Below are 27,838 nucleotides of genomic sequence, written 5' to 3'. Positions count from 1 at the left end.
AAAGTACCTCTTCACCCTTTCATCACCCATAAATACATATTATATATATATATATATATATATATATATATATATATATATATATATATAAATATATATATATATATATATATATATATATATATATATATATATATATATATATATATATATATATATAAAACACAGTTTTACACACACACACACACACACACACACACACACACACACACACAAAAAAGAAAAAGATTTACAAGAATTTACAGCATTTCTATACAATAAAAATAGAACATTTTAAAATACATAAATAAAATAAATACGTCATAAATAAATAAATAAATAAAAACTTATAGTAAGAGTCCAAAAATCCATCACAGTAGTGTTTTTCAGAGCTCGGCACTCCGCTCTTTAAGCAGAATGGTTGGGTTGACATCGTTTGTACCCGAGTGCGCCGCGCTCGCGTTGATCGTCGTCAATACCGAGTCCTTTACATTGGGCACATGAAAGGATGCAACAGGACAAGGGCCCTTGACGTTACGGCATACCAGCTTCTGAAGCGAGGCCGTGTTGATGATATCGAAGCCAACTTTGCCACCAAACGTGCTGGGCTTCCAGTACTCAGGGGAGCAGATGGGGTTTCCCATGAGGCCTTTCAGCGAGTAAGGAGCACCCATCTCCACCATGGTTTCGGAAAAAATGGCATTGGGCCGGGGCTTTTCAATCAGAAGGCCGGCGTAGAGCTCCATAGCATCTACATCGCCATACAGTTCCTCCAGCTCTGCTGCCATCTCCTTTTCACCTTAGGTGTTAAAGTTTTAAAGGTTTGTTAGTCCTTCTGATTATATACTTAAAGGTATACTGCACTTCCCCTAGAAATAACATTACTATTAGTTGTATCATTAAATCAACTGAGCACTGACACCAATTATTAATATGCATGAGTGGCAGACAGGCTGAGAGTTGAAGTGTTAAATATCGAGTCATCTTCTTCAAGTGCATCCATTAGACGATTTAAGCCTTTTAATCCGAATTACAATGTGTATGTCAACATCTACAAGCTGCATAATGACAGAAGAGTGTTTGGACTCCAGGCAAGACTACACAGGCGAAGCAAATTTGCCAGTTTACACGGTGATTGCCAGACTGCTGTTTGGAAAAGCTTAATTATCCACTCAGGCACTCAGGCCACATCCATCATTAGACTCAATTCACTCCAGTAACTCGAATCTCTTTGGACTAAAAGTAATTGGATTTAGATGGCTGAAAAAAAATTTTCTGATTCATTTATACGTAAACATACGAGTTGTATTGCAGTGCATTTACTTCTCACCTGTCAGCTCTTCGAAGGAGGTATAGGGCTTCATGTTGAAGCGTTTCCTGTAAGCATTGAAAGACTGGTAGCGCATCAATCTGCTGTTTTCGATCGACTTCTTCGCCACCATCGCCAGTGCAGGTGGGACGTTATGACCACCTGCGACCTACAGAACAATTAAAAAATATGTTAAATCTCGATACTGTCTTAATAAACCCATGGAGAGTATATTCCTAATTATAAAAATAACACATTACAACTAACCAAAAGCATTATTACACAAACCCAAAGAATATAATAACAAAACCCCCACACAAAACTGCCTCATAGTCATTTCTAAGTCTTTGTAGATTACAATACATTTTGTTTCTATTGTGTAGTACAAGGCAATTCCAATATGTAGTCATATCTGTCAAGATTATGCCAAACCTACATAAACCTTGCCCAGACTTTTCACATGAAACCCAACAAAACCTGCATATTCTGTAATGCAATCTTATATGTACAATCTTATATGTATAATCTCTTCTTACCCTGCCGGCTATCTGCTTGGAGAACGAATCCACCAGGTTGCTTATTCCATGGTCTGTTACAATTGAGGTGTTGTAGAGGAACTGCTTATAGCTGTAGACTTCACCCTCGATATGGAAATCATCGGGCATAAGTGGGTGCCAGTGGTAAAGGGTATTAAACTCGGAGGATATCCGGTTCTGGTACTGAAAACGCTGGTTGAAGAGGAGCTCGGGATCAAATTTAAGTTTCAAGTGGTAACCACTCAGGTGCTGCACATATTCCTCAATTACTATCTTGATGGTCTCACCTACAGAAACAAAAATGACACAAAAATCTTGGTAAAGGATAGTAATGTTGAATGATGTGAATGGCGATATAAATTTCTGGAGAAATATCTACTTTGATGGCAAAGAAGGAAGTAAATATAAAAACATTACTAGAAGAAACTTCCACAAACATTTACTTTTGGCTGTAATTAAGAACCTAAAACACATTACTATCATCTCTTTGAATATTTCAGTTCCCCTTTACCAATCAAGATGAGTCTTGTGGTCTGAAAGAGTCTCTCATCATCCCAATACGGATGCTCCTGCTTAAGAACGTCGCACACCCGATTGTGTTCCCGGAGCCAGATGGTAGCATACATCATAAGGCCTGGGACCAGACCAAAGGCTTCGTGGCCTACAGCAAAGCGATGAGACTCAGGAACATGAGGTGGGTAGTGCATGTCCACCTGGACCTCACTGACTGAAGGAGGATAAACCTCACCATCCAGGACCTAAAAGAAACCAGACCAGAAAACTTTCATTTCTCCACTTTAAAGTAAAACAAATTAAGACGGTGATCTAGTCAAAGGATATTCAATGGCAAATACTAGAAAAAAACATTTCTTCAATAATTAACATGAGTTTCATTGAGACTGATAATGGTCATTTTGATTCATTTCCTAAAAGCAAAACTTGATATCTACCTGAAATTGAAGCTTGCCATCCTTAAATAGCCTTAGCTTATGTTGACGTTCCAGGTCTTCCCCATAAATGTGACTCAGATCAACCTAAAGAATTATATATATACGGTTATGGGAGATGAATATGGTTTTATCACATAACAAATTGATGCCGTGAAACATTAAAGCATTTCACTGAACAGTGAACCGAAGGATTTCGAAACTCACGCCATGGTTCTTGGCCTTAGTGAAGGCTGGGCCTCGCTTCATGTCAGTTTTGAAGAACTGGTGCGTGAAGTGCTGAGCAAAGAAGGCAAACATGAGACTGGTGTGCTGTGGGTCAGGGATAAACTTCCTCCTGACCAAGAATTTCTGCACTACCACGTTCACATCAGGTAGCTCTTTTTTACCTGAAATAAAAAAGGCATGTTATATTAGTAAGGCCATAAACATACATGTTAGAGAACATTTTTTGAAGTCTAGGCATATTTTTCCTCTTATATGTAAAAAGCTAACCTCTAAGCTTTTCTAAGCACCTTTCACACATTCGGGCATGCAGCCTTGTTTTGTCATACGGTGAACACTTATATAAAGCAGCTAAAGATGTCACAAAATATGCCAAAGAACTGGTTTTTCATAGTGACACTCACCTGCAACTCCCATAGGTGTTGGGCAATCGTGCGGAACAGGAGGTAAAGTTCGTGTGAAATAGGACAGGTTGGAATAGGCTTCCCAGCTTTTGTAACCGTAGTCAGCGTTAAAGGTTGGAGGACTTTCGATCAAATGGGATCGTGCTGATTGAAGACATAAGACATAAGAGTTAAGTCATCAAGTCAAGTTATTAACTTTTCAACTATCAGTGTTTTGGGTTACAACGTACATGTTAAGACATAACGCATGACAGAGTCCCGCAAAACTGGAATGTTGTTGATGATGTTCCAGAAAGCTCGAAAACGTGTGAGGATGTAGTGCACTGTGTTTGGTGTTGGTTTCAGTGACACTTTTAACCATGTGAAGAACTCGGCTAGGGAGAAAAACAGTGAGTTTAGAGAGCGGCTGATTAATTTTTCCACTAGTATTTTGTGTTCAATCCTACAAATCGTTTCTACTTACGGGTAGTGCAGTTTTGTCCGTAATATCCAGTCCGGGTGCAGTCGCATTCGTAAGAGTCTTGACCCAGAGCTGTACACACACCACGGTTCTGACATGGCTGCGAGCAACAAGGGTCAGCTGTACATGTTCAATAGAGAAATACAGGTTATTGGCACAGGAGCACACAGCACCGATACATTAAAGTGATTGAGCAGTAGTAGTCAAGCAACTATTTGTATTTTTAACTTTACATGAATCAGATTAGGGTCTGGAATGAAAATAAGATTTGATCTAGTTTTATGCGAATATCTCACCTCCTTCACAAGTCAGGAAGAAGCCCAGGGATAAAAGGAGAAACAGACTTGTAGTGCACATGCCTCCGCTTTCAAGTGCCTCGAGCTTGTGTTTGTTTCCTCGCTAGCTTTGAGTGAATGAACTGGATTGAGTAAGCAGTAGCTTTTATACCTCAAGTGACGTACAAGAAAACTCAACTACCTGCTTGCTCACATTATAAGCGCACTCCACACTGTACACACTGGAAGGGAGGGAGGAAGGGAGGGAGGGAGCAACCTCATACAGATCATGTCCAAAAAGATCTGTACAGTTAAAAATAAATAAATAAATACATACTTACATAAAGAAGTAAACTATAAAACAATAGAAAGCACTATAAGTGAAGAACATTATACATAAAAAAAAAAAACATTTTGTTTTCAGACTGTTGTATATAACCTTTGCATGATTTGTGATCCCCCCCCCCAAAAAAAAAAATATTTCCATTTATTTATATTTGATTTAATTGTGTGTATAATTTAATTAAAGTGTTTAACACTTTATATAGCATGGAAAAAAAATTTCAGATCATGTTGCATGTTAAATGAGCACAATACTATTACTGTAACTATTACTATAAATTCATACACGCCAAGGACTGAATACACTGAATAAATAAATTGATTGCAACTGGAGATGAACCTTTTAACACCCCCCCCCCCTCCCCCAATTTTATGTTATGAGGAACTCAACAATGATTTCAAGAAAAAGTAAAAAAAAAATGAATTGTGAGAAAAAAAAAGTCAGAATTGACTTCCATACAGAATATCCCTTTTTTTTATTATTAAGCAATAGTTCATTTGAAAAAAAATTTTTTACAGTTTAATTAAAGATAGGTGGGTAGGAAAAAAATTGGGTTAATGAGACTCTTTTTGGAGGAAACTACAACCAATGTAAATGGTAGAGAGCTACGGTGTAAGATTTCCCCCTAGTGGAAAGAATTACACATAACAGTTCGGGTCAGGCGTCCTAGCGTCGCTTCTCTTCTAGTCCACATGAACACATGTGTCAAAGTGTCTTCACAAGTTCAGGAGAACACCCTGGGGATGGGATTTCTTCCAGCTTTCAATCAGCACATGTACAATAGTATGCATGCATACAATCATATGCATGGGTGGATTTCCTAGTCACTGCGTGCACTTGTGTGTGTGTGTGTTCGGGGGGCGTGTTTATTCGCTCGAGGAAAAAAGCGAGTTCTCCTCCAGCACCTTTTCCTGCTCCGGTTCCTCATGATGTTTGCCCCGAAGCGCTCGCTCGAGTGCAGAACGAAAGCGAGGTCTTTATTTAATTTTTGTTTTTGGACATCGCATTTGTCATAACATATTCGGGTGAGTACGTGGTCCGTACTTGAGTAATGGTCCAGTTGTGAAGACATTCTGGAGATTAGGAAGTAGCTGTGCAGGAAGGAAAGTGAAGAAAGATCATTCCATCAGAGCTGCAAAGCTTCTGAAAAGTCAGAGAGCTCCTGGCTTTGGTGAGGGTTAGGAGCAGGTTGGTGATGTTTCAAAGAACGAAAAATTTTGTATGAAGTGTTTAAAGTGTGCAAAGAAATGCATTAGAAAAGAGCGCGTGTGTGTGTGTGTGTGTGTGTGTGGTTCAGGATGCTCTATGTCCAATTATAAGTCACATTAATACATCATCCACAGACTTCTAAACAGGCTTCCACCAGTACTGATCTAAAACTTGAACATCTATAGAACACTGACTCCCAAAACCTGGTCCTGGAGTTCCTGAACATCTGAGGGTTTTTTTTCCAGCACACTCACTTTCAACCACACACACACACACACACACACACACACACAGTGCAAAGGACAGGTAGTCAAACTCTCAATCTCGTTTTCATGTTCAGGGGCGTCTGTAATATGACCCTGAACTCTGACCTCACGGGATCCCTAAAAGTTGTGCACGATCTCTGGGAGTAAACAGAAACGAGTCCCTAAGAAATGTTTGGGCAAATGTATTTTTTTATTTTTTTTTTTTTACAGTATTTGTATATTAGATGTCTGAAAACTTAAAAATCTATAATGCAGTTATGAATTGAACTATTTAGGAATGAATTTGCACATACAGTATGTCACCTCTGATTTTAGCATTGCGTAGGCCAGGAAAAAAAAATAAAAAATACGCTGACTGGGTGGAGAGCAGAATTGTGGAGCTTGAAAAAGGAAATGATCAGATAATGAAAATAGGAAGCTAGAGTAAATAGTTTAAGGCCATGACAGGAAGCACCGTGAAAAGCAGTGCACCAGGGACCCTTGTCGGGAACTACACGGTTAACTTGTGGTGAAGTTTTATCAATTCTGCTTTGTCATTGTGTTGAGTGTGAACCAAATGAGTACATTTTCCTCTGACCACTAAAACAGAGTGTTATCTTAGTTTTCTTAGCTGCACACTTCCTCTTTCGGTGTTCTCTCTCTTTCTTTCTCTCTTTTCCTCTCTCTCACACACACACAGAAAAGTCAAAGCTATTGACCTTATACATACAAGCTGCACAAAGCGAATATATTATGTAAGACAATTTCATGACAGTCATTTCAATATTGACAGATTTTTTTTCCTTCCTTCCTTCCTTCCTTCCTTCCTTCCTTCCTTCCTTCCTTCCTTCCTTCCTTCCTTCCTTCCTTCCTTTATTAATCACCCTGTTCTCACCATCACAGTGATGTGATTAATCACTCTTTTGTGTGTTTCGAAATCCGATTCCACAAGAGTTCTACATCGGAGGGTGGAGTTTCACGTGGACGTGGGATCACCAGCCATTCCTGAACACCTCAGTGCCAAACACCACTATGGCTGCCATTGATCCATATCAGTGCATCATTGTGAGTGTACCAAAATGCTGCTTTTCCTATATTAATACTCTTTTTAACTGGGCAAAAAAGTGCACGCTGACATTAAAAGGCCACGCTACCATCGTTTTATGCAAATCAGTAGTCGGACATTGGAGTGTTTTATTTTTATTTTTTATTACAGTTGTTGGACAAAGGAAAGTATTTAGATTCATTGAGTATGTGAATTTAATGCTGACATTTTGCGCACAATAGAATATAGGGGTTGGCTAATAGCGAGTGAAGAATCACTGGACATAGCAAGCCAGCACATTATCCACCATATAAAATAAATGGTTTGTAGACCAGACTGGTTAATCTGTTGCTCAAACTTGGCTTTTCTAGTATGTTCCAGATGATGGAAGGAGATCGGACGATCTTAGATTACAGTACGAATGATTTAAATGTCTCCACAAGCTGTGTTTACAGTTGCCATTATTTGAAGTGGAACCAACAACACACCCAAACAAAGGCAAGACGTTATGAACCAGGCGTTATATCCATCAATACAGTACCCATGCACTCTCTGTGAGACTGACCACTAAACACACAAATTGTAGGTGGTTCCTTTTTCCTCTTACACAGTATCACGGACCATTCAGTGCCTAAAAAAAGTCACGATCGGCTAAATGGAACGGCCACAGGAAATGTTTTTATTTTTTTGTCAATTATTTACCCTCATGTACGGAAGCATTAAGGTAGCTGAATTCAATGTAAAAAGTACTATGCAAAATGGCAATGCAATATTCAAACTGGAAACGTATTTCTGTATTTTTTTTGTATATTTACATATTCCATTACCATATGTGCAAAGGTTGATGCATAATTAACATTTTGCCATTTCCAGCTGTAGTTTTAGTATGTAAATGATCATTTAAATATTATTTAAGCTCCTGGTTGACTCATGGTAGACTCGCATATTTAAACATTTAGCATTCATTTTAAAAGTGCTTTCTAAGCCAAAGGTATAACAAAAAAGGTTGCAAAAGGGGATTTTAGGTGATGTCCCCTTAATGCATATAATGCATTGACACTTAAGACGTTTGAAAAAGCGTTTTCATTTAACACCTAGCGACGAATGTAGTTAAGTGGATATGGATTTAAAAATGCATTCAGAACTGACCAACCTCAGAACTGACCACAAAAAATTTAACTTTTATTCTAAAATGCTTTAAAAGGTTGTTCTCATCTGATTTCTCTTAAAATGGTGTTTCCACAAACAGAACAGTGGCTCAATTCTTTTTGCATTGTAAAACTCTGTAAACTCTATTCTGTTGTGTGGGAAAATCCCAGGAGATCATAATTTCCTCAAATGTTCAGAGCAGCATATCTGTTATCAACAACCTTGCTAGAGTTACAGGGTCATTGAGATTGCTCGTTTTCTTCATTCAAGTTTTCATTGAAAGGATGTAAACATTAACTGCAGGTGACAACACACACTAAACTAAACTTGATGGTGAACAAATGGATATGTGGCAGTATATCCAGAATATACAGTGTATTCAGAAACTATTTTCAATTGTTATTTTGCAGCCTGATACTACAATCATTCAAATTAACTTTCTTCTCATTAATCTACACTCAGTATCCCAGAATTACAAAGTAAAAACAGAATTTTAGAAATGTTTGCAAAGTGTGAAAAAGGAAAATCTGAAATATCACCCCTTTGCAACAACACTTGAGATTTAGCTCAGGTGCCTCTTGTTTCTCCTGATCGTTTCTGAGATGTTTCGCCACCTGTACTGAAGTCTACCTGTGGTAAAGGTTATTGATTGGACATGATTTGGAAATGCACACCTTTCTATAGAAGACCTCACAGCTGACCATGTAGATCAAAGCAAAAAACAAACCAAACCAAAGAGGTCAAAGGAAATGGCTGCAGATCTCAGGGACAGGATTGTTGAGGCACAGATCTGTGGAAGGCTACAAAACATTTGTGCTGCATTGAAGATTCCCAAGAGCACTGTGGCCTCCATCATTCTCAAATGGAAGTATGGAACAACCAAGAGTTTCAGAAGAGCTGCTCGCATGGCCAAACTGAGCAATCAGGGGAGAAGGACTTTAGAAAGAGAAGAGACCAAGATCCCAATTGTCATTGTGAATGAACTCCGAAGATCCTGTGTGGAGATGGACAAAGTTCCAGAGGGACAACCATCACTGCAGCCCTTCACTGATCTGGGCTTTATGCCAGAGTGGCTAGAAGGAACAGTTTGACCTCAATTCTAAAAGTTATGTCTGGAGGAAACCAGGCACTGCTCATCACCTGCAAAAAACATCCCAAAAGCATGGTGGTGGCAGCATAATGCTGTGGGGGTGTTTTTCTGGATTAGGGACTTGCCACCTGGTCAGAGTTGAAGGAAAGCTGAATGGAGAAAAGTCCAGAGATATTCTTTAAAAAAATCTGTTCCATAGCACCTAGGACCTCGGCCTGGGCTGAAGGTTCATCTTCCTACATGACAATGACTCTAAGCACACAGCCAAGACAACACAGAAGTGGCTTAGGGACAAATCTGTTTATGTCCTAGAGTGGCTCAGTGATAGTGGCAGATACGGAACATCTCTGGAAAGACCTGAATGTTGCTGTCCATTGATGCGCCCATCCAATCTGACCCAGCTTGAGGGGATTTGCCATGAGGAATGGCAGAAAATCCCCAATCCATGTGTGCAAAGTTTGTTGTGTCATTTCCATAAAGACTCGTCGTAATTGCTGACGTTAACAACGATTGTAGTATCAGGCTACAACATAAAAACATAAAAAATAATAAAAGGGAGTGTAAATACTTTCTAAATGCTCTGTAAAGAAAATATATATATGCAAAATAATGAAACTCAACAGGTGCAAGCAATAAGGACACGCACTGGAAACAACCAGTTACATGACATGTGGGCAGAGGCAAAAACGTGCATGGCCACCTAAACATGCATTTAAAACAAGTTTGTTGTAAATCCCTGAGCCATCTTGTGGAGCTGGAATGGGCTTGGTGACCACATCTTAAACCTCTGGTCTGATCAGATAAATCCCGGCCAGATCTGATCAGATAGCTCCCGGCTAGACAAGATGTGATCTTCAGAATCAGAAAGAACTTAATTGCACTTAAAGGAATTTGTTTTGTTGACAGAAGCATCCAGTTGCACAATTTCTAAAGTAAACAAAAGGAAATAAAAAAGCTGAATAAATAAAGAATAAAAGTATAAAAGTTATTGCACAAGCACTAAAGTGTTCATGAGCTAAAAAATTTAAAAACACATGGCTTGGATGTGAAGGATCCATGTTTTTTTGGGCCTTTTTAACAATGGAGTCGATTTGATTGTCCCACTTCAGGCCCTGAGAGATGTTTGTTCCCAGGAACCTGAATGACTCCACTGCTGCCACAGTGCTGTTCATGATGGTGAGTGGGGGGGAGTGCAGGGGGGTTTCTCCTGAAATCCACAATCATCTCCACTGTTTTGAGCCCGTTATGCTCCAGAATTTTTTGCACCAAACAGCCAGCTGTTGAACCTCGCTTCCAAATGCTTCCAACTGTCCTTAATGAGGCCGATGACTAGTGCCATCTGGAAACTTCAGGAGCTTGACAGAGGGGTCTGTAAAGGTGCAGTCGTTGGTGTACGGGGAGAAGGGCAGTGGGGAAAGAACACACCAGTGCTCATGGAACGGCTGTTTGACGAATTTCTGCAGTCTCACTAGCTGTTGCCTATCCGTCAGAAAGCTGGTGATCCACTGTCAGGTAGAGATAAGTGTTGGGTTAGTGTTGGGATGATGGTGGTAAAGGCCAAACTGAAGTCCATGAAAAGAATTCTCACCTAAGTCCCTGGTTTGTCCAGATGTTGCAGGATTAAGTGCAGTCCCATGTTCACCACATCGTCCACAGACCTGTTTCAGTTCTGTTTGATCAACTGTCCAGCAAGAGTCCAGTAATGTCCTTCAAAAAAGCCAACACAAGTCTCTCAAATGACTTCATGACCACATGTTAAGGCAATAGGGCTGTAGTCATTAAGTTCAGTGATTTTTGGTTTCTTTGGGATGGGATGATGGTGAAACGTTTAAAGCAGGTAGGCACTTCACACAGTTCCAGTGGTCTGTTAAAGATCTGTGAAAAGATGGATGCCACAGCACAGGTTCTTAGACAAGGAAAAGAGAGACAGTTGATTATTGTATATATAATAATAATAATAATAATATATATATATATATATATATATATATATATATATATATATATATATATATATATATATATTATATATTTAACTTGAGAGAGACCAGACTCAAAAGGGAATCCATTCTTATCTGGGTGTCACCAAATGTCCATTTAATATAGTTTACCATTGCTGTTCAGTGATAGGTGCTGAAATGCAGAAATAAATTTTTCTGCATTTCATGTTTCTTATTTCTTTCTCTCTCTCTCTCTCTCTCTCTCTCTCTCTCTCTCTCTCTCTCTCTCTCTCTCTCTCTCTCTCTTTCTCTCCCTGTTTCTACTATTATTACAGAGTAAAGACTGTTAGAAGATTTACTAATTAGGAACAGTTATAAGTTTTGTGATATTCTATTTGTTTTATTTCTTTGACGTCATCGTTTCTGCCTTTAAGGTAGAGCAGCAGTATTCGCACAAGTTCACAGTGAAAGTGCTGCGAGCAGAAAATGTCACTAAAGGAGCTCTGGGGGACTTGTGTAAGTGGTTTAACATTATTGCACTGGTTTAATATGAATATTCAGCTATTTCTTCATGTTTGGAGAATATGATGACCTGTTGTTACACTGAACTTCCATCCTTGTATGTGTGTGTGTGCGCGTGTGTATGTGTATATGAGTGTAGTGGACACCCCAGACCCCTACGTGGAGCTTTTCATTCGGACTGCTCCTGCGAGCAGGAAAAGGACCAGGCACATTGATAATGACATCAACCCTGAGTGGAACGAAAGCTTCGAGTTCATCCTGGATCCTAACCAGGACAATGTTTTGGAGGTAGCTTTTGTAAAAGACACTTGATTTTAGGCAATTTTTCTACTGAACAACTTTAAACTGTTTAACAGTCGTGCTGATTATTCTTATGATGAGAACTGATTTCTCTCACGATGTTTTCAGTTGACGTTAATGGACGCTAATTACATGATGGACGAGAAACTGGGTATGGTGACGTATTCCATTTCCAGCCTCAAAGTGGGACAGAAGGAACTTGTGCCATTTCTTATAGGAAAAGTATGTTTTCTTTCTTTCTTTCTTTCTTTCTTTCTTTCTTTCTTTCTTTCTTTCTTTCTTTCTTTCTTTCTTTCTTTCTTTCTTTCTTTCTTTCTTTCTTTCTTTCTTTCTTTCTTTCTTTCTTTCTTTCTTCTCCCTGCTTTTGCTTATCGTAATTTGCGGACTATAAAGCGCACCCATATTTAACCCGCAACCACTGAATTTGACAAAGAATTTATTTTAAACATAAATAAGCTGCACCTGTCTATAAGCCGCAGGTGTCTACATTGAAACTAATGAACTTTACACAGGCTTTAGGGAAAGACACTGTCTGTTACACGGTGTAATGGGTAAAATATGTTGCGCTTCCTTTAGGAGCATAGCGGTATTTTGGGAATAGCCTGGCGCTATTACTGCATGTGTGGAGAACGAGGAATATGTCCTTATTATTTTCTGATGCTCATTTCTTAGTTTCTTTGACTAACCTGTAATGCTGTTGCCAAGAATAATAAAAAAGCACGCCTTTTGGAAACCTGTCTGTGCTTATATGATTTCTGTTGCAAATGGAGTTAGCGAGCTCTCCCTTCACCCAGACTCAACGCGTTACAACGGCTTGTATCTAAACAGTAGCCTACCAAGTAAGTCATTGTTCACTGTCTTCCTCCTTCCTTTCACAAGTATTTCTCTCGGGAGTTTATCTTTTAGCGCTTAAGAAAACCTTTTTCCCCCGATGCCGTGCAGCTCAGAACACAGGTGAGGTGCGTTTTTTTCGTTTCCGTTCGGAAATTTCATTTGTCTAATGTTATGTCGCTCAGCTTTTTGGCTTAAAGTTTGTGAAACCGGGAAAAACCCATGAAAAAAATTTATAAATTAGCCGCTTCGTTGTTTAAGCCGCAGGTTTCGAAACGTGGGAAAAAAGTAGCGGCTTATAGTCCGAAAAATACGGTAATTATATTAAGAGCCTTTTTTCCTTCCCTCCTTCCTTCCCTTCTTTTCTTCCCTCTCTGCTTTTTTCAACAATATTTTAACTTTCTTTTTTTCTGTCACTGAACAGTGATCTGTGCCACAATATCTTTGTTTTGTCCCAACAGGCCACCAATGTGTTCTTAGAGCTTAGTCTGGAAGTCTGGTACGTATTTCATTGCTACAGCTCTGTCTTTAGTTTTTTTCCATTTTACTTTAAAAAAAAATTAAATAAAAGCCTAATGTTTTAATGTTCAGTATATTTTTAAGGCAAAGCTGATGATGATGATTATGATTAGAGGTCAACCGAATAATCTGATTAGAGGTCAAACCGAATGATTTTTGGCATGTTTTTAATTAATTGTCCTTGAAATGATGCTGATTTTTAGGCAGGTGCATCTAACAAGCCTAATAAATCTTTAATTGGAGCAATTTACCGTATCACTTCTTATTAATGAACTGTTCGATTTTATAAGATAAAGGGTGGGGGAGAAGATCGGGCAAAAAACAAACAGCATCATATGTATATCAGCATTCGGCCAGACAAAAAAACGTATCGGCCGACCTCTACTGATGATGATGATGATGATGATGGTTTGTTGGGAATTCACTACAGTTCAATTTGTAAAAAAGACAGGTCAGTGTCTGTATACATGACTGTAATTGATGTACAATCTGTAAAGAATTTCTTCATTCCTTTCCTTCCCTATTCTTTCTTCCTTTTCTTATTTTTTCCTTCTTCCATCCTTCCCTTCCTAGCTTCCCTCCTACCTACCTACTTTAAATATTCCCTACCTTTTTAATACTGTATGGTGTGTGCGTGCGTGCGTGCATGTTTGTGTGTGCGTGTATGTGCGGTGCCAAACAATAGACTCACATCTTTTCTTAAACCTGACCAGGATCAGCTCATGTGTCATATGAACAAGTAGCCAAGTCCAGGAAACTAATAAAAGGAGTTTTTTTATTTGGGTTTGTAAGCCTTCTCTGTTTTTTATTAGTTTTCTGGCATTTTAAAACTCTTCAAACACCATAACGTCTAATATATGATTTAATTCAACAACAATCTGGTGTCTCTGTGTTTTCAGTTCTGCCACTGACCTGCGTTTTAGTCTCGCCTTGTGTGATAAAGAGAAATTGTACAGACAACAGCGAAGAGACAGGGTCATGCTGGGCATCAAGAAACTGCTGGGCATGGAGAAGCCCCAATTCCTGCCCTTTAAACCCCAGGAGGTAAATTTACACAACACGCATAATGGTGTTCTAACATCAGTATTTTCTGTACAAAGTGCACCGTAGAAAAGAAATCAGATGCAATGCAAGTGGACTTTAAAAATTAATATTATATTAGAAAAGGTATAAACCGAAATGCTTTACTTAGAAAAGATCTTAGTCTTGTATATGTACCTTGAAGCAGATTTAATAGAATTTGAAACATACCTAAATCTAATATAGTGCAGATGCATCATTATGTCGATTGGGAAAATGAAAGTGGGCGTGGTCTTAACCTGAAAGTCTTAAAAAAAAAAAATGTTATTTAACTTTTGATCTTTTACACAACTTCGGCTACTTTACCCGAATTTGTAATCCGCCTCAATCATGTTCATATTTATTCAGACACACACACACACACACACACAGTATGCAGGGTTTATTGTACACTGAAAAACAGAATAGCAACAAAAAAAACACAATACCAGAAACAGCATATAAATATAACATTCGTATGTAAATATTTGCTACAGTACAGAGAGCGGGGTTTCTGCAGTCTTTAAAACTGAAGAAAAAAAAAATCATTTAAAAATCACAATTTTAGGTCCTAAAAAGTCTTAAATTCGCTGTTATTGGTCTTAAACGATTTTATACAGGTCTGAATTTTTTTCCGATGTCCATGAATACTGCCTCATTTTTGATTTCCTGCAAGTCGGTCTGTAGTTGTAAGCATATGCGCGTGTTAGAGAGAAGTAGATGAAAGAATGAACACATACACACAAATGAGGGAAACATGTGAAACATGTGAGGTATTAAGCAGAGCTCAAGATCAAAACCCGAGTTTGCTTATAGGAAGAGGAAAATACGAGGCCTGGGATGGTTTCCTTTAAAGATCTCTGTTTACAATGCTGCAGCTTTAATCATTTCTGCATGTTGTGTAATATTTCAACAGCTGCATGCAGATATGCTGAACAATAGTTCAGAATTTTCGGTTCATATCCTAAAACACGGTGGTGCTACACGTGAACGAGCTTCTCACCGAGCGAGATTTCACAGTCATTTGGCAATTTGTGAATCTGGTTTATTGCTTTTGCTGGCAATATTGTAGCGGTTTTTGATTTTCGGAAGTCAGAGACGACCAGATTATGCAAGAAATTATGTAACATGGACTCTTGGGCATGTGAAAAAAGTTTTGCCTTGATAAAACTAAAAAGTGAGACCTTCTCAATCTCTCAACACACATCTAAGCAGACTCATGTTAGATTGTAAGACCTGTCTTATCTTTTAACCTGTCAAATAACATTTCAATATCGTGGATATCTTTGCATATTTCCGAATAATTAATGGATCCACAGGTTGTAGTCACTTTTATTTTGTGTGGCATCTGCATGTCCTCTATAAGCCTACATTTAGCATCAAAGATTTAGAGGTTTATTAAACTGCCAAAATCAGGTCCCCTGGTGGTCTAGTGGTTAAGACGCAGCGCTCTCACCGCTGCGACCCGGGTTCGATCCCCGGTCAGGGAACCATCCCCAGCCACTCTCAGTGCCGGTCCCAAGCCCGGATAAATTGGGGAGGGTTGCGTTAGGAAGGGCATCCAGCGTAAAACATGTGCCAAATCAAAAACGTGCGGAGGATCCGCTGTGGCGACCCCTAACGGGAGAAGCCGAAAGAAAGAAAGAAAGTTTATTAAACTGCCAAAATCTAAAGTACATAATATTTTTTAAAAGATTCAATGAATTTTAGAATTTAAATATCAGCAAGTCTCTGTAACTGCATGGGGATCAGTAAACCTCCAGAAATCATTGTCTTTGAACATTTTTCCATGTCATCCACATGGATGGAGGATGCCATATGTGTGTAAAACTGCTTTGAGACAATGTCCATTGTTATAAGTGCTATACAAATAATTGAATTGAATATTTGAACATATTCCAGAAATGCTGCCATTTGCTCTGGTGCAAAGCTAATTTAAAATTGATTTTTTTTTGTTTAAAATCAAAAACTGTTTTGTGGTCCAATTATTATATTAAATTTTAATTTCTTTTTGAAAACCGTGGACACCACATCCTCCGGACTAAAGAGGAGAGGGACCATCCAGTTTGTTATCACCGTTTATTTCAAAATTCCTGCATCTTGCAAAAGAAATGGTCATCTATAAAAAACATGCAGATTTTAAAGCAACATTTGCTTCAACCCAGCCATTAGTGTTGCACAAGCCAGTAAACTCTTCTCCAGAGCATAAAGTACAAATAATAAAATTATAATTTTATCATGGTTTTAAATGTAAACTAATGTTCAAAAAGTAATATTAAATAATTGCGTGTCTGTGTAGGTCCCTGTCATAGCTGTGGTAGGATCAGGTGGAGGGTTCAGGGCGATGGTCGGCTTCTCGGGGGTCATGAAGGCTCTGTTTGAGTCTGGCGTTCTGGACTGCACGACGTACATCGCTGGGCTCTCAGGCTCCACATGGTATGTTCCCAATCCTTCCCAAGAAGGAGCAAAAGTTTTATTGGTGCAATTTATTAAGCTTCAAATGTCCTGGGGAGCTTGTTTTTTTATGCGCATTTGTTTAAAAATAGTAACCACAACTGTTTTGAGTCACTTCAATTTTATTTGTGTAGTGCATTTTATGGGGAAGTGGGGATACGTGAAGAACATCCATCCATCCATGACACAAATTCATCCATCCAGCCGGCTGGCTTTTTGATAACACATCTGTATGTGTCCCAGGTACATGTCTACGCTGTACTCGCACCCTGAGTTCCCTAGTAAAGGCCCAGGACAGATTAATCAAGAGCTGATGAAGAGTGTAAGCAGCAACCCACTCCGCCTGCTCCTGCCGCAGCACATCACCAACTACGTCCAGGCTCTGTGGAACAAAAAGGCTAATGGTCAGCCCGTCACCTTTGCTGACATTTTCGGCATGCTTATTGGAGAAACACTCATTCCTGCTGTATGTAATAAACCGTTCATAATGATTTGTTATTTCCCATTCCCGCCCTAATTAAAGGGCCGTAAATGTGTACCGTATTTGCATATATCGTACGCGAGTAACGTATTTCTGTTGCAGAGGATGGACACTACGTTGAGCGAGTTGCAGGAGAAAGTGAACGAAGCGCAGTCTCCTTTGCCACTGTTCACCTGCCTGCACGTCAAGCCGGATGTATCCGAGCTCATGTTTGCTGGTAAGTGAGTCCGTGTGTGTTTATGTGAGGATTATTGTTAAGATGCAAATCGCAGATACAATACGTGCAGTTAAGTGTCAGGAAGTCATGTAAATGTATTTGCATGCTGCTTTAAATTAAGAACATTATTTTGACGCCGCACGGTGCGTTTCACACATTTCGCAGCGTTCTGTCTGACTTGCAAATGATCAGCGAGGACGACACTTGAAGAACGGACAATGAAGGCCTACGTGGTGAAACACTGTTTAAAATTCACTGTTTGTTCAGGCTATAATAAGATACATTCGAGCTGTAAAGAAGTAGTGTTTCTATTTATAACACATTCCCTTGCTCAACTGCAAAGACAGAACCAGTTACATTCCAGCTACATGAGGATAAGTCAGTCAGGGGATCACTTTGTCAATGCACAATCCTCCCAGTTATTTGCTTTTGTGATGGCTGTGTAATTGGATATGGGACGCATCGTAGAACGGGTATATAACGCTCCGCTGTCGTATTGTAGTGCGTCATTACAATAATAAAAGCAATTCAGGGCGTGAAAAGAGTCGAAATAGCAGCCAAAGATGAATTTTTTTTTCTCCCCGTGTCATTCAAGTCCTAAAATAGACATGCATGGGAAATATTAGAGCGTAATATGATCCAAGCCAAGTAACATACAAGATAAGGACAATCATCGAGGCTTATTTGTGTCAATAATATGCTATTGTGGTGTGTTTTGTTTGACAGATTGGGTGGAGTTCAGTCCTTATGAGATTGGCATGTCTAAATATGGTACCTTCATGACCCCTGACCTTTTTGGCAGCAAATTCTTCATGGGAACTGTAGTTAAGAAATATGAGGAGAATCCGCTACACTTCCTAATGGGTAAGATAATACATATATATGTACAATGCACTGTATAAATACTGATCAGGCATAACATTATGACCACCTGCCTAATATTTTGTTCTAGAAAAGGAGATATGCACACTGAAACGTATCCATTATTCACATGGAGTTCTCATAGTTCACAACTTATTACTACTTTTGATTGCAATTCAAAATGTAAACAGGGGAGTTTTGCTGTTACCAGAGTCATATTTAAGCAGGGGATTAGTGCTTTTAGCCAAGTACAAGAACAGTCTATTTTACTAGGGTTATCCTACATGTGGGAATAAAGAGGTGCTTTAAAGAGGATATTACAAGAGATAAGGCTCAGCCACAGGGTCAAATATTTGATAATCAACCAAAATGTACACCAGAAACCATTACTGTCCTGTTGACCTGTTAATTTAGACATACATAGTTTTTTTTTATCTATTTAGCAATACGAGTATCCATTCAGCCTTAAAGGGATAATTTAACTAATCATTAACCTCATTCTCTGTTCCTGGACCACAAATTACTAATATTTAATATGGTATTAAGAAACAGAAAAAACATACAAATAAATGGCTTGGTATGAGTGACAGGAAAGTGACTGCTAGACTTAAGAGGGGCTTTAACTGCGATTGTCTCCTGCTCGAAAGAAGAATGCTGCCACACTGCAGATGTTCGTAGTGACAATGCAATCTTTCACTCACACTTGTGGCCTATGGATCATGCTTTATTGTCTGCGTTTGAGTTCCAGAGAATCAACATTTTATTGGCTCTAAGCACCAGTTTTTCATTATTTAGTTAGTTGTAAGTTATGTGATTCCTTTCACTGTGTGTGTGTGTTCTGCAGGGGTCTGGGGCAGTGCTTTCTCTATTCTTTTCAACAGAGTCCTGGGGGTAAAGGACACCACCGGGGGCAGCACCATGGAGGAGGAACTGGGTACGACACATGCGAAAACCTTTCTCCTTTTCTGCCTGATGAGCAGGACTACGGTTTCTTTGTGCACTTTTTCATGCAAATATTTACTATTTATATTGCCCTTCTCCGAGATGAAGCCTGGAGTGTACAGGAATTCCTTTTTTAGACCCTTCTCTCGGAACGTTATCTAAGTGTTGTCAACGAGAGATTTTAGGCCTTTGATAGTTTGTTAGTGTAAGATGCGAGATTAGGAATTAGTGAGACTTGCTGTCTGTCTGATTATTATCATAGCTTCAAGCTGTTTGAGTGCCTACTGTAGATATGGGCTTGTGTGGTTTCTAAAAAGCATCGTTTCCTGTAATGGTGTTTTCACACCAGTTTTTTTACTTCAGTGTCGCGGCAGCATGCGCGGTGAGAAATGTGTAAAGGAGAACTTGGTCTCTTGTACTTCATTTATGAAAGTCAATATAATACTTATGAACTGTAGTGTGACGTAATTACTATTGGTATATACTGTGTGTATATATATATATATATATATATATATATATATATATATATATATATATATATATATATATATAATGAATTTGCATAGCTGGTTCGAAATGTTAAAAGTATTGATGTAACACGCCTTTCCTATATCTCCCTATATAATCTCTTATTTTTTTAACGTGGAACTAATGTGCATTATATAATGCACATTAGTTCCACGTTAAAAAAATAAGAGATTATATAGGGAGATATAGGAAAGGCGTGTTACATCAATACTTTTAACATTTCGAACCAGCTATGCAAATTCATTAGAGCCTTGATCTAAATCTAACCAGTGAACAAATTATTTGTTTTCTCAGTTTTAAAACATTTTGTATATCTACAGTATATTGAATCCTGATAACGTGTAAGGAACACTTGGTACAAAATGATGCCGTGGCTTAGCAGTTTTCAGATTGGTATCTTTTATGTCATGGGTGGGGCTATATATCTTGAAAGGGTATTATGGAGATTTATGAATATATATATATCCTCTGTTAAGACTTTGATCCTGCTTAGAGTTTGCAGTGAATCTGGAGCAGTTTGCTGTATGGAAAAGACATCAATATGGAAACACATTTTTTTTTTAGTATTCTAAACTTAAATAAATCAGTATTAAAATGATGTGGACTTTTGCGTGACATTAAGACTAAGCGGTTGCTTTGCTCGTGTTTGTCTCGCAGAACACATAAAACCGGAGCATATTGTGGGAGAAGACACCCTAGACTCCGATGAGTCATACAAAGGTGAGAAACTACTTTACTCACAGTGCAGCACCATATTGTCTTCTTGAGACAATATGTCTCTTACCTGTGCTGAGATCTTTCACCGTTACTGAAAAAAGACGGCCCCCAGTCCAGTCTGAGACAAAGTACTGCCCATACTATCAGAATATCAGTTACCTATCAGAATGTTCTACATTACCTGTGTATTGAATTACTTGTATACAAGCAGTTCACACTGTATTAATGTGATGCAATTGTGTTATAAATTCTCACAAGAATGTTGGCATAAATTTGGGAAATGTACCTTGCAAGATGCCTGGGTTCAATCCTGAGCTTGAGTGAGTGTGCAGTGTTTGATTTTACCACAAGGCTTTGAAAATCAATGTAATGGATGTATGAAAACGGAACTGTTCGTTCACGATTGGGTCAAATTCAATAGCCATTTTATCAACACAACATCCAAATATATGCTCTTTGTTTTTTTGTATTTTTTTTGTGCGGTTGCTCCGTAGTCGGCATGCAGAACGACCAGCAGCAAGCGCAGGCCAGCTGGATGCAGCGCATGGTCACCTCACTGTTCAGCGACTCTTCTCTGTTTAATACACGTGAGGGAAGGGCAGGAAAAGTGCACAACTTCATGCTGGGGCTCAACCTGAACACTAGCATTCCTTTCTCACCCTTCAGTGAGATCCTGGCCCAGAACTATCCGGAGGAGGAGGCGGATGCTGTCACAGGTATACAATTGTGTACAATAGAGGTGTTCATTTATTTCGGAGTGTTATTCGTTTCGGAGAGTTACTTGGGGCATTCAAGTCATACTGAAACTTTTAATGTTACAAGTACAAGTAAGCTTTTTAAAAATTTATTTTAACTTAAAAGTCCCTGTTTGACTTGAACACCCCTTGTACATTTGCCAGGATTTGACAATAATTTCTTGCTCCCTGTCCTGCTCACTCTCTCTCTCTCTCTCTCTCTCTCTCTCTCTCTCTCATTCTCTCTCTCTCTCTTTCTCTCTCTTTTCATTATGGAATGGCATTAGACCCCAATGAGTTTGATCGCATCTACGAGCCACTAGATGTAAAAAGCAAGAACATCCATGTCGTGGACAGTGGCCTGACATTTAACCTGCCCTATCCGTTGATCCTGAGACCACAGAGGGCTGTTGACCTCATTATTTCATTCGACTTCTCTGCACGACCTGGTGACTCCAGTCCTCCATTCAAGGTTATTATAAACAACACACAAACACACATACATATGCTTTACAAATTCAGATACAAAGAAGCACACAGCCCACCATCTCAGCAGGAGATATGAAAAGCTTGAAGTTGAAGTTTCTGAGCTTCATAGATTACAGGTTTCGAACACACCACGGGTAGATCACCTTTTATATTCTGAACTGTTGTTTTTTTTTTTTTTTTTTTTTTTTGGTAACCTCAGATTTGTTTTTAATGGGCATGTTCCTTTGAAAAAGCGTGCACACCAATATTTATTCATTTTGACATGAATGATGCTCAGCAATCTCTTCATTCATTCTTGTCATGGATTTTGTGTTATCGCATTTATTCGTGTTTTAAATAAAAATTTTTTTTTTTTTTCCGTCACTTGAAAAGCATCCACAACAAACACAACCAATAGTGTTAATAGGTGTTAGCTGAGAAATTGTTTGAATGATTATATTTTGTACGTGTCGTGAGCCGTCATCACGTTTGGCCTCAGGTTTGGAAAAAGGTGGAAAACGCCCATAGTTGGAAAAACTTTCGTTTGCTCTCGCAGGATTGTTTAAAATGTGGGAGGGACCTGCTGCCATGGCAACAAAACATGAAAACATGGCCTGGGTAATAATCGACCTTAGTGGCATCAATAATTGTTCTGCTTTGAAGTGGCATGCTCTTTCTGCTTTTTCTTTCAGGATCTTTTGTTGGCTGAGAAATGGGCACGCATGAACAAGCTGCCGTTTCCCAGAATCGATCCCAAAGTGTTTGATCGGGAAGGAATGAAAGAGTGCTACGTCTTTAAGCCCAGTAAGGGGGACAAGAACTGTCCAACCATCATTCATTTTGTCTTGGTTAACCTTGACTTCAGGAACTTCAAAGCCCCAGGTAAATGCCTGTGTGCGAGCGCGTGCGCGTACACACGAGGAACTTTTATTACAAAAAAAAAAAAACAGTACAGAACCATGAAACTGTGCCAAATGAAATAAATATGAATTTAATCATTAATTAATATAATTATTCAATTAAAAAATAATAAATATTAAATAGTGCTTGCATGCAGACTTGCATGTAAAAAAAAACAGAATGAAGCGTCAGTGATTCGCCTCTAGAGGCCGCTCACGTAATGACAGGGGACTGGAAGTAATTATTGTTTCAAAGCCAACATTTATTATTACATACAGATATAATATGAGTAAAGCATATATAAAAAAATCTCCACATGTGGGGGTGGGTCGTAGTTTGGGGGCCCCTGTTGTAATAGTTCTTTTGCTAAGACGAATAACAGCAGATTTTTGCAGTTATATGTAAATGACATACTCATGCTTGGAAAAAAATCACCCCGGTGTTCGATACCGTGGGAGAGCAGCACAGTCTGGAGTGTGTTATTCCTTACTCACCCTTTTTACCTACAGCACTGAATAACAGAAACACTTTCTTAGAAATCAAACTGTAATACTTAAATAATAAATTCCCCATTTCATTGATCTGGTCCATAAACTTGTTGCACTTTATGCTCTAAAGGAGTTCCTCGAGACACTGAAGAGGAGAAACAGTTTGCTGACTTCGACATCTTCGACGACCCAGAAACCCCATATTCCACTTTTAACTTCCAGTATTCTAACAAGGCCTTCACTCAGCTGCACGACCTCATGGAGTTTAACACACTGAGCAACATAGAGGTGAGGAGCAGTCATAATGTTCATTATACTTTGATCAGAAATACAATCACAGGGGAACAAAGGTAACAAACATTTGTCACGTATGTTTAGAAACCCCCCCGTGACAAAGATGTGACAAAATGGCAAAACATTTTTGGTGCGTATCAGCATATATGCGAGGCGATACGTTGAGGCGCTATGCTAGGGGATGTACGCATCTCCTGCCTTGTGAGATGCCTCCCCTCACCAGTTGTCAAGTTCAGTTGTCTTGGTATTTTTGGTGTTTCAAAGCCCAAGCGCTACGCTGCCACATACATATACACTGTATATTTAATAGAGTATGGTACTGTATATTAATCTGGTTTGATAAATTATGTACTGTAATGTTTGAAATTATTAACAAACTCCAGTGTGCTACCCCTCAACTTATCATATTTTCAAGATATGTTTGATCATCTTCACCATTACACCAACTCAGCTGATTAAGTAAACAAATAATTGATAGCAACAGCTTTTCTCTGGGTCGAGTCATGCAATAAATCTGACTCATGCAACCAGTACAACTCATAATTGTATCCTAATTTTAGTTACGTGGTGTTTGGTAACATCAGCAACACCGACTCTGTGATAAACAAGTCATTCGTAAAAAATGATTCTACTAAACAGCTACTCCAATTACTGAATAACAATATTCAGTAGTCAAATATTTATTAATCAATCATTGGACAGCCTGCAGGTTACTTACCTTCACCACCTTCTTCCATATGGATCAATGTTTTGTTTTGATCTCTGCAGGTCTGAGCAAAATACTGAGTAGGCACGAATCAGAGCCTGCATTTTTTTTTTAATGATTTTAATAATGTAGGACTTTTTACAAAGAATTTGACAGTATTTTAAATTATAAACAATACAAAACACTAAAATATTTTGATACGAAATATGAAGCTGAACAGGAAAAGATCACAAAAATCTTATGAAAGCCAGCTTTACTCTGTCAAATGGTTACACCTCAGGCTTATTTCTACTGGCTGGGCAAAGCATGTGTTTTGGACTTAAAATATAATACGATCTCTTGGCTCTCTAAATAAAAGGAATGAGGACACTGGAGACAGGATAGTGTCAAATGGCAGATTGTCCAGTATTCTGTTTTAAACCTGCTGGATTGGACAGTTTGGACGTCACTGGCACTTGGGTTTAGTCAGTACAAGATGTGAATGTCATGAAGCGAGGCGACAGCATACATAAGTGAAGGGAGGAAATTCCACAGCTGAATTGTAGCTGGGGAACTGAACAGGAAAGCTGGAAATGTTGGTGGATCTAACGTGGAGAATTAGAACATCACTTTTTATTTTTTACTAAATAAGCACCTAAACATTCTGTCTGATGTTCGATGTATGGGGTAAGACATGACCTTGAATTTGGACACAGGGACCAAGGAGCTGCTTCACTCACAAGTTTACACCTCAACTACCCCATGTACTGTATTGCCATGCATAATGTCTTTCCTTTCCGTTGTCGACAACAATAAATGTTACTATCGTGCAGTCAATCAGTCTGTGGTCGACACACAGCCACCGACCGGTGTGGTGTTCTGTGAGGTCAGGGTAACCTGGTACATGTGAAACCACACTGGAATCCTCGACAATAATCTAAAAAGGCACATTTTTACAGGATTAATAATCAGAAATTTCACTACATGAAAGCTTTTTTTACTGTAGTTCGTGTGTGCCACTCACTGAAGACTATAATTAGGACTGTTGGATTAATTCAATTCAGTTTTATTTGTATAGCGCTTTTAACAACCATTTAACTGACCATTAACCTTCATCTTGCCTTATAGCTGCACCGCATCTACATCTTGTGGGACTAAATATGCTCCATAAATGAGTGACACCGAAGCAAACAGCTCTCCTGAATAGAAAGATTCATTGGCAACTCAATATGCAAAAAAATCAAAAATACAACGCATAAATAAATATATTAACTTTATTGACTATTTGTTGGAATGACGCTTGACTTCTAGTGAAAAATTCTTCAGTTGTACGGAAAAATGAAACCTTTTACTTTTCCACCACAGGTGATCAAAGAGGCAATCAAGGAGAGCATTGTGTACAGGAAGGAGAACCCATCACGCTGCTCGGTGACCCTTTCTCTCAGCGAGATCCAGAACAGAAAGTTTTCGAGAAGGGAAGCAAGGGGGCTCGTGCACAAGTGAGCCGGAAACTGGTGAAAACATCTGCTTGGAGCTGAACTTGTTCGCTAAAGTACATTTTTTTTCACTTTTTGATTTATTGCTAGAAGAGATGTTTGTATTTATATTTAGAAAACTGCAGTGGTTTTAATTGAGTCAGATTTTGAATTTAATGGATTCTCTTCAATCCATTTACTTGGAGGTAGAAATATTTCTCTTCTTAATTGTATTTGCTCTTTAATTGCTCTTTAGTCCCAGTTTGCTGAAGTCTTAGCTTTTTTTCTTAAAACTGTTCTTTCTGTTGCTATAGCATGCATTTATGTTTATAAACCTTCAAATATGTTAGCTGACCAGTGGCAGTCCTTGGCGTGCTACCTGAATCAGTCCACCTCTTAATGCCATCATTATGATACAACGTCTTCAGAAATCGTCAGTATTATAGAAAAGTGCAGTAAAACAGAGTGCTGGAATCTCATACAGTGAGAACGAATGTCATTACTAAAGCAAGAAACCCAATGAACACAATTCAACACGTCTCCTTTCACTGGAGCCACAACTGCACCTCCTGCATACATCATCTCTAGCAGAAGCAATGATGTTCACCTCATCACATCACCCTGAAGCATTTTTGTACATTTTGCAGTGCCTTATGTGTTCTAATGGGAAAAAAACAGAAGTGTAAATGTTTCATGAAAATGCTTAACAATTGTTTGGAGCTGTTTGAGCTGACTTTTTCTCAAAAAGTCTGAAATTAGTTTTATCTGCTCTGTCAGAATGAAAAAACAGCTTTTAGCTCCGGATGCAATTTGCGAGCATGTGCCGATATGATTGGAAGAATTCCTGTCGGCCTCGATGTCACTTAAATGAAATCTGATTGGTTAAAGCAACAGCTTTTTCTTATGCAGTTTGACCTCAGCAGCGCATGATATGATGGCTGAAATCTGATTGGACAGAAATTCCAACCTATACAGACACTCCTTGTAGCAGCACAGCTGAGAAAAATGCTATGAAATTAAGAGAATGGACTATTGGAAATAAATGTAATACATATCCATGGACAGAAAATATATTAGAACGTCTAATAGAGTTATAATAGAGTTTAGACCACAAGAAAAAGTCTTGCTGGACTTGATGACCCGCCACTGTAACAGACATGCACCATGAAATACTCCATGGCAGGATGATATTTAGAAATGTCACTAAAAGTGAACCTTTTATTTATTTATTTATTTTCTTTGTTAGAATCACTGCAGCAGCACACTGAGCAGCAACACAACTTCCATTAAAAAATAACAACTTTCAACATCAAATTTTCAACATAAGTCAATTTGCAGACTAAAGATTCTTTAAGACTGCTATGGTGCTTCTTTTAGTGAATAATAACAGAAAATAATTGCAAGTGTGCCATAACAACACATTCTGTTCCTAGCTGACTTTTCATATCATGGTCATGAGCATGTGTGTGATGTGGATCCCATCCAGAATCGTGTGTTAAAAGTGGCTTAAACTTGAACTTCACGTAATACTAACCCCACCTGAGTGAAAGCAGGGTGATGAACAGCAGGAATCCATACTTGGGGGCACACAGAAGCGGCATGCCGTTACGCTGAACACACTACAGTTTGAGTGGCGCAGAACGGCATCACATTTTCTTTTATTTCAATGTGTATATCTGTCAAATCACCTTCCGAGGGTTATTGTACGTTACGTCCTTTCAGACACGCTGAAGTCACCTGGTGATGTATGATGAAATCCATACATATTCATATACAATTTGCTGATTAGTAAATACAGAATTCGGTCGAATCTGCTTTTTCCAAATGTTCTGGCAATGTTGCAAATCCTCTCTGTATTAATTAAAAAAGATGATGTTCAGTGGTTGTCTTCTGTGCTTCTCTGTCTCATGATCTCTTGACTAAACAGTCAGAAATGTTGATTTGAATAAAGGTTTACAGCTGAGTGCGCCAGATCACCCAGCCATGTTGGGTTCAGTGAGGCAATGTTATTGAGGGTCGGAGGATTTCAGTTGATCAGGAGACTTTGCACTACTTCTTCAGGCAACTGCACTTGCGAAAATACACAAACGTGGGGGGAAAAAAGTAGCAAGCAAAAAAGAGCAGTTGAGTGTCTTGTTTAAGGGCCCAGCAGTGGCAGCTTAGTGGTGTTGGGATTTTAACTTGTGACCTTCTGATCAGAATTT

At 38.8% G+C, this 27,838-nt stretch overlaps 3 protein-coding genes across 6 annotated transcripts in view; 2 read left to right on the top strand and 1 right to left on the bottom strand.

Annotated features, from left to right (window-relative positions):
- Window positions 1–27,838, top strand: part of LOC310738441 (uncharacterized protein) — a gene marked incomplete at its 5' end in the record, with an annotated part of 500,089 nt that overhangs the window by 22,936 nt on the left and 449,315 nt on the right. The window lies entirely within an intron of this gene.
- On the bottom strand, window positions 225–4,305 carry ptgs2b (prostaglandin-endoperoxide synthase 2b). Its single transcript, XM_083561817.1, has 10 exons — window positions 4,157–4,305; window positions 3,864–3,980; window positions 3,631–3,774; window positions 3,401–3,544; window positions 2,979–3,160; window positions 2,775–2,858; window positions 2,336–2,582; window positions 1,825–2,111; window positions 1,310–1,457; window positions 225–778 (listed from the first exon to the last, which is right to left on the bottom strand). The coding sequence occupies exons 1-10, from the start codon at window positions 4,215–4,217 to the stop codon at window positions 366–368; spliced, it is 1,827 nt and encodes a 608-aa protein (XP_083417943.1). The 5' UTR covers window positions 4,218–4,305; the 3' UTR covers window positions 225–365.
- Window positions 5,333–26,934, top strand: pla2g4ab (phospholipase A2, group IVAb (cytosolic, calcium-dependent)). 4 transcript variants are annotated; one of them, XR_014536981.1, is made up of 19 exons: window positions 5,333–5,503; window positions 6,885–6,997; window positions 11,591–11,672; window positions 11,818–11,966; window positions 12,087–12,200; window positions 13,271–13,308; window positions 14,228–14,372; window positions 16,687–16,823; window positions 17,085–17,307; window positions 17,425–17,539; window positions 18,266–18,403; window positions 19,245–19,334; window positions 20,531–20,593; window positions 21,085–21,306; window positions 21,612–21,796; window positions 22,485–22,674; window positions 23,311–23,468; window positions 25,525–26,423; window positions 26,523–26,934. XR_014536981.1 is itself a non-coding variant. In XM_083563039.1 (18 exons), the coding sequence occupies exons 2-18, from the start codon at window positions 6,965–6,967 to the stop codon at window positions 25,660–25,662; spliced, it is 2,220 nt and encodes a 739-aa protein (XP_083419165.1). In that variant the 5' UTR covers window positions 5,333–5,503; window positions 6,836–6,964; the 3' UTR covers window positions 25,663–26,934. The 4 variants fall into 4 exon arrangements, 3 of the variants coding, with proteins under 3 accessions (XP_083419165.1, XP_083419166.1, XP_083419164.1); XM_083563039.1 differs by having other exon boundaries at window positions 6,836–6,997; window positions 25,525–26,934; XM_083563040.1 differs by having other exon boundaries at window positions 5,333–5,526; window positions 6,907–6,997; window positions 25,525–26,934.

Source organism: Silurus aristotelis (genome assembly GCF_946808225.1).
Source record: "Silurus aristotelis genome assembly, chromosome: 15".
Lineage (NCBI taxonomy): Eukaryota > Metazoa > Chordata > Actinopteri > Siluriformes > Siluridae > Silurus > Silurus aristotelis.
Note: the sequence above shows the minus strand (reverse complement) of the source record. Positions and strands in the feature narration are given on the sequence as shown.

Excerpts from the sequence above, each read along its gene's own strand:
- ptgs2b (XM_083561817.1), bottom strand. The coding sequence starts at position 4,217 with ATGTGCACTACAAGTCTGTTTCTCCTTTTATCCCTGGGCTTCTTCCTG. Across the intron at positions 2,583-2,774 it reads ATGGCAAGCTTCAATTTCAG|GTCCTGGATGGTGAGGTTTA; the intron begins GTAGATATCAAG and ends GGTTTCTTTTAG. Across the intron at positions 779-1,309 it reads CTCCTTCGAAGAGCTGACAG|GTGAAAAGGAGATGGCAGCA; the intron begins GTGAGAAGTAAA and ends TTAACACCTAAG.
- pla2g4ab (XM_083563039.1), top strand. The coding sequence starts at position 6,965 with ATGGCTGCCATTGATCCATATCAGTGCATCATT. Across the intron at positions 6,998-11,590 it reads ATCCATATCAGTGCATCATT|GTAGAGCAGCAGTATTCGCA; the intron begins GTGAGTGTACCA and ends TCTGCCTTTAAG. Across the intron at positions 22,675-23,310 it reads CAGGAACTTCAAAGCCCCAG|GAGTTCCTCGAGACACTGAA; the intron begins GTAAATGCCTGT and ends TATGCTCTAAAG.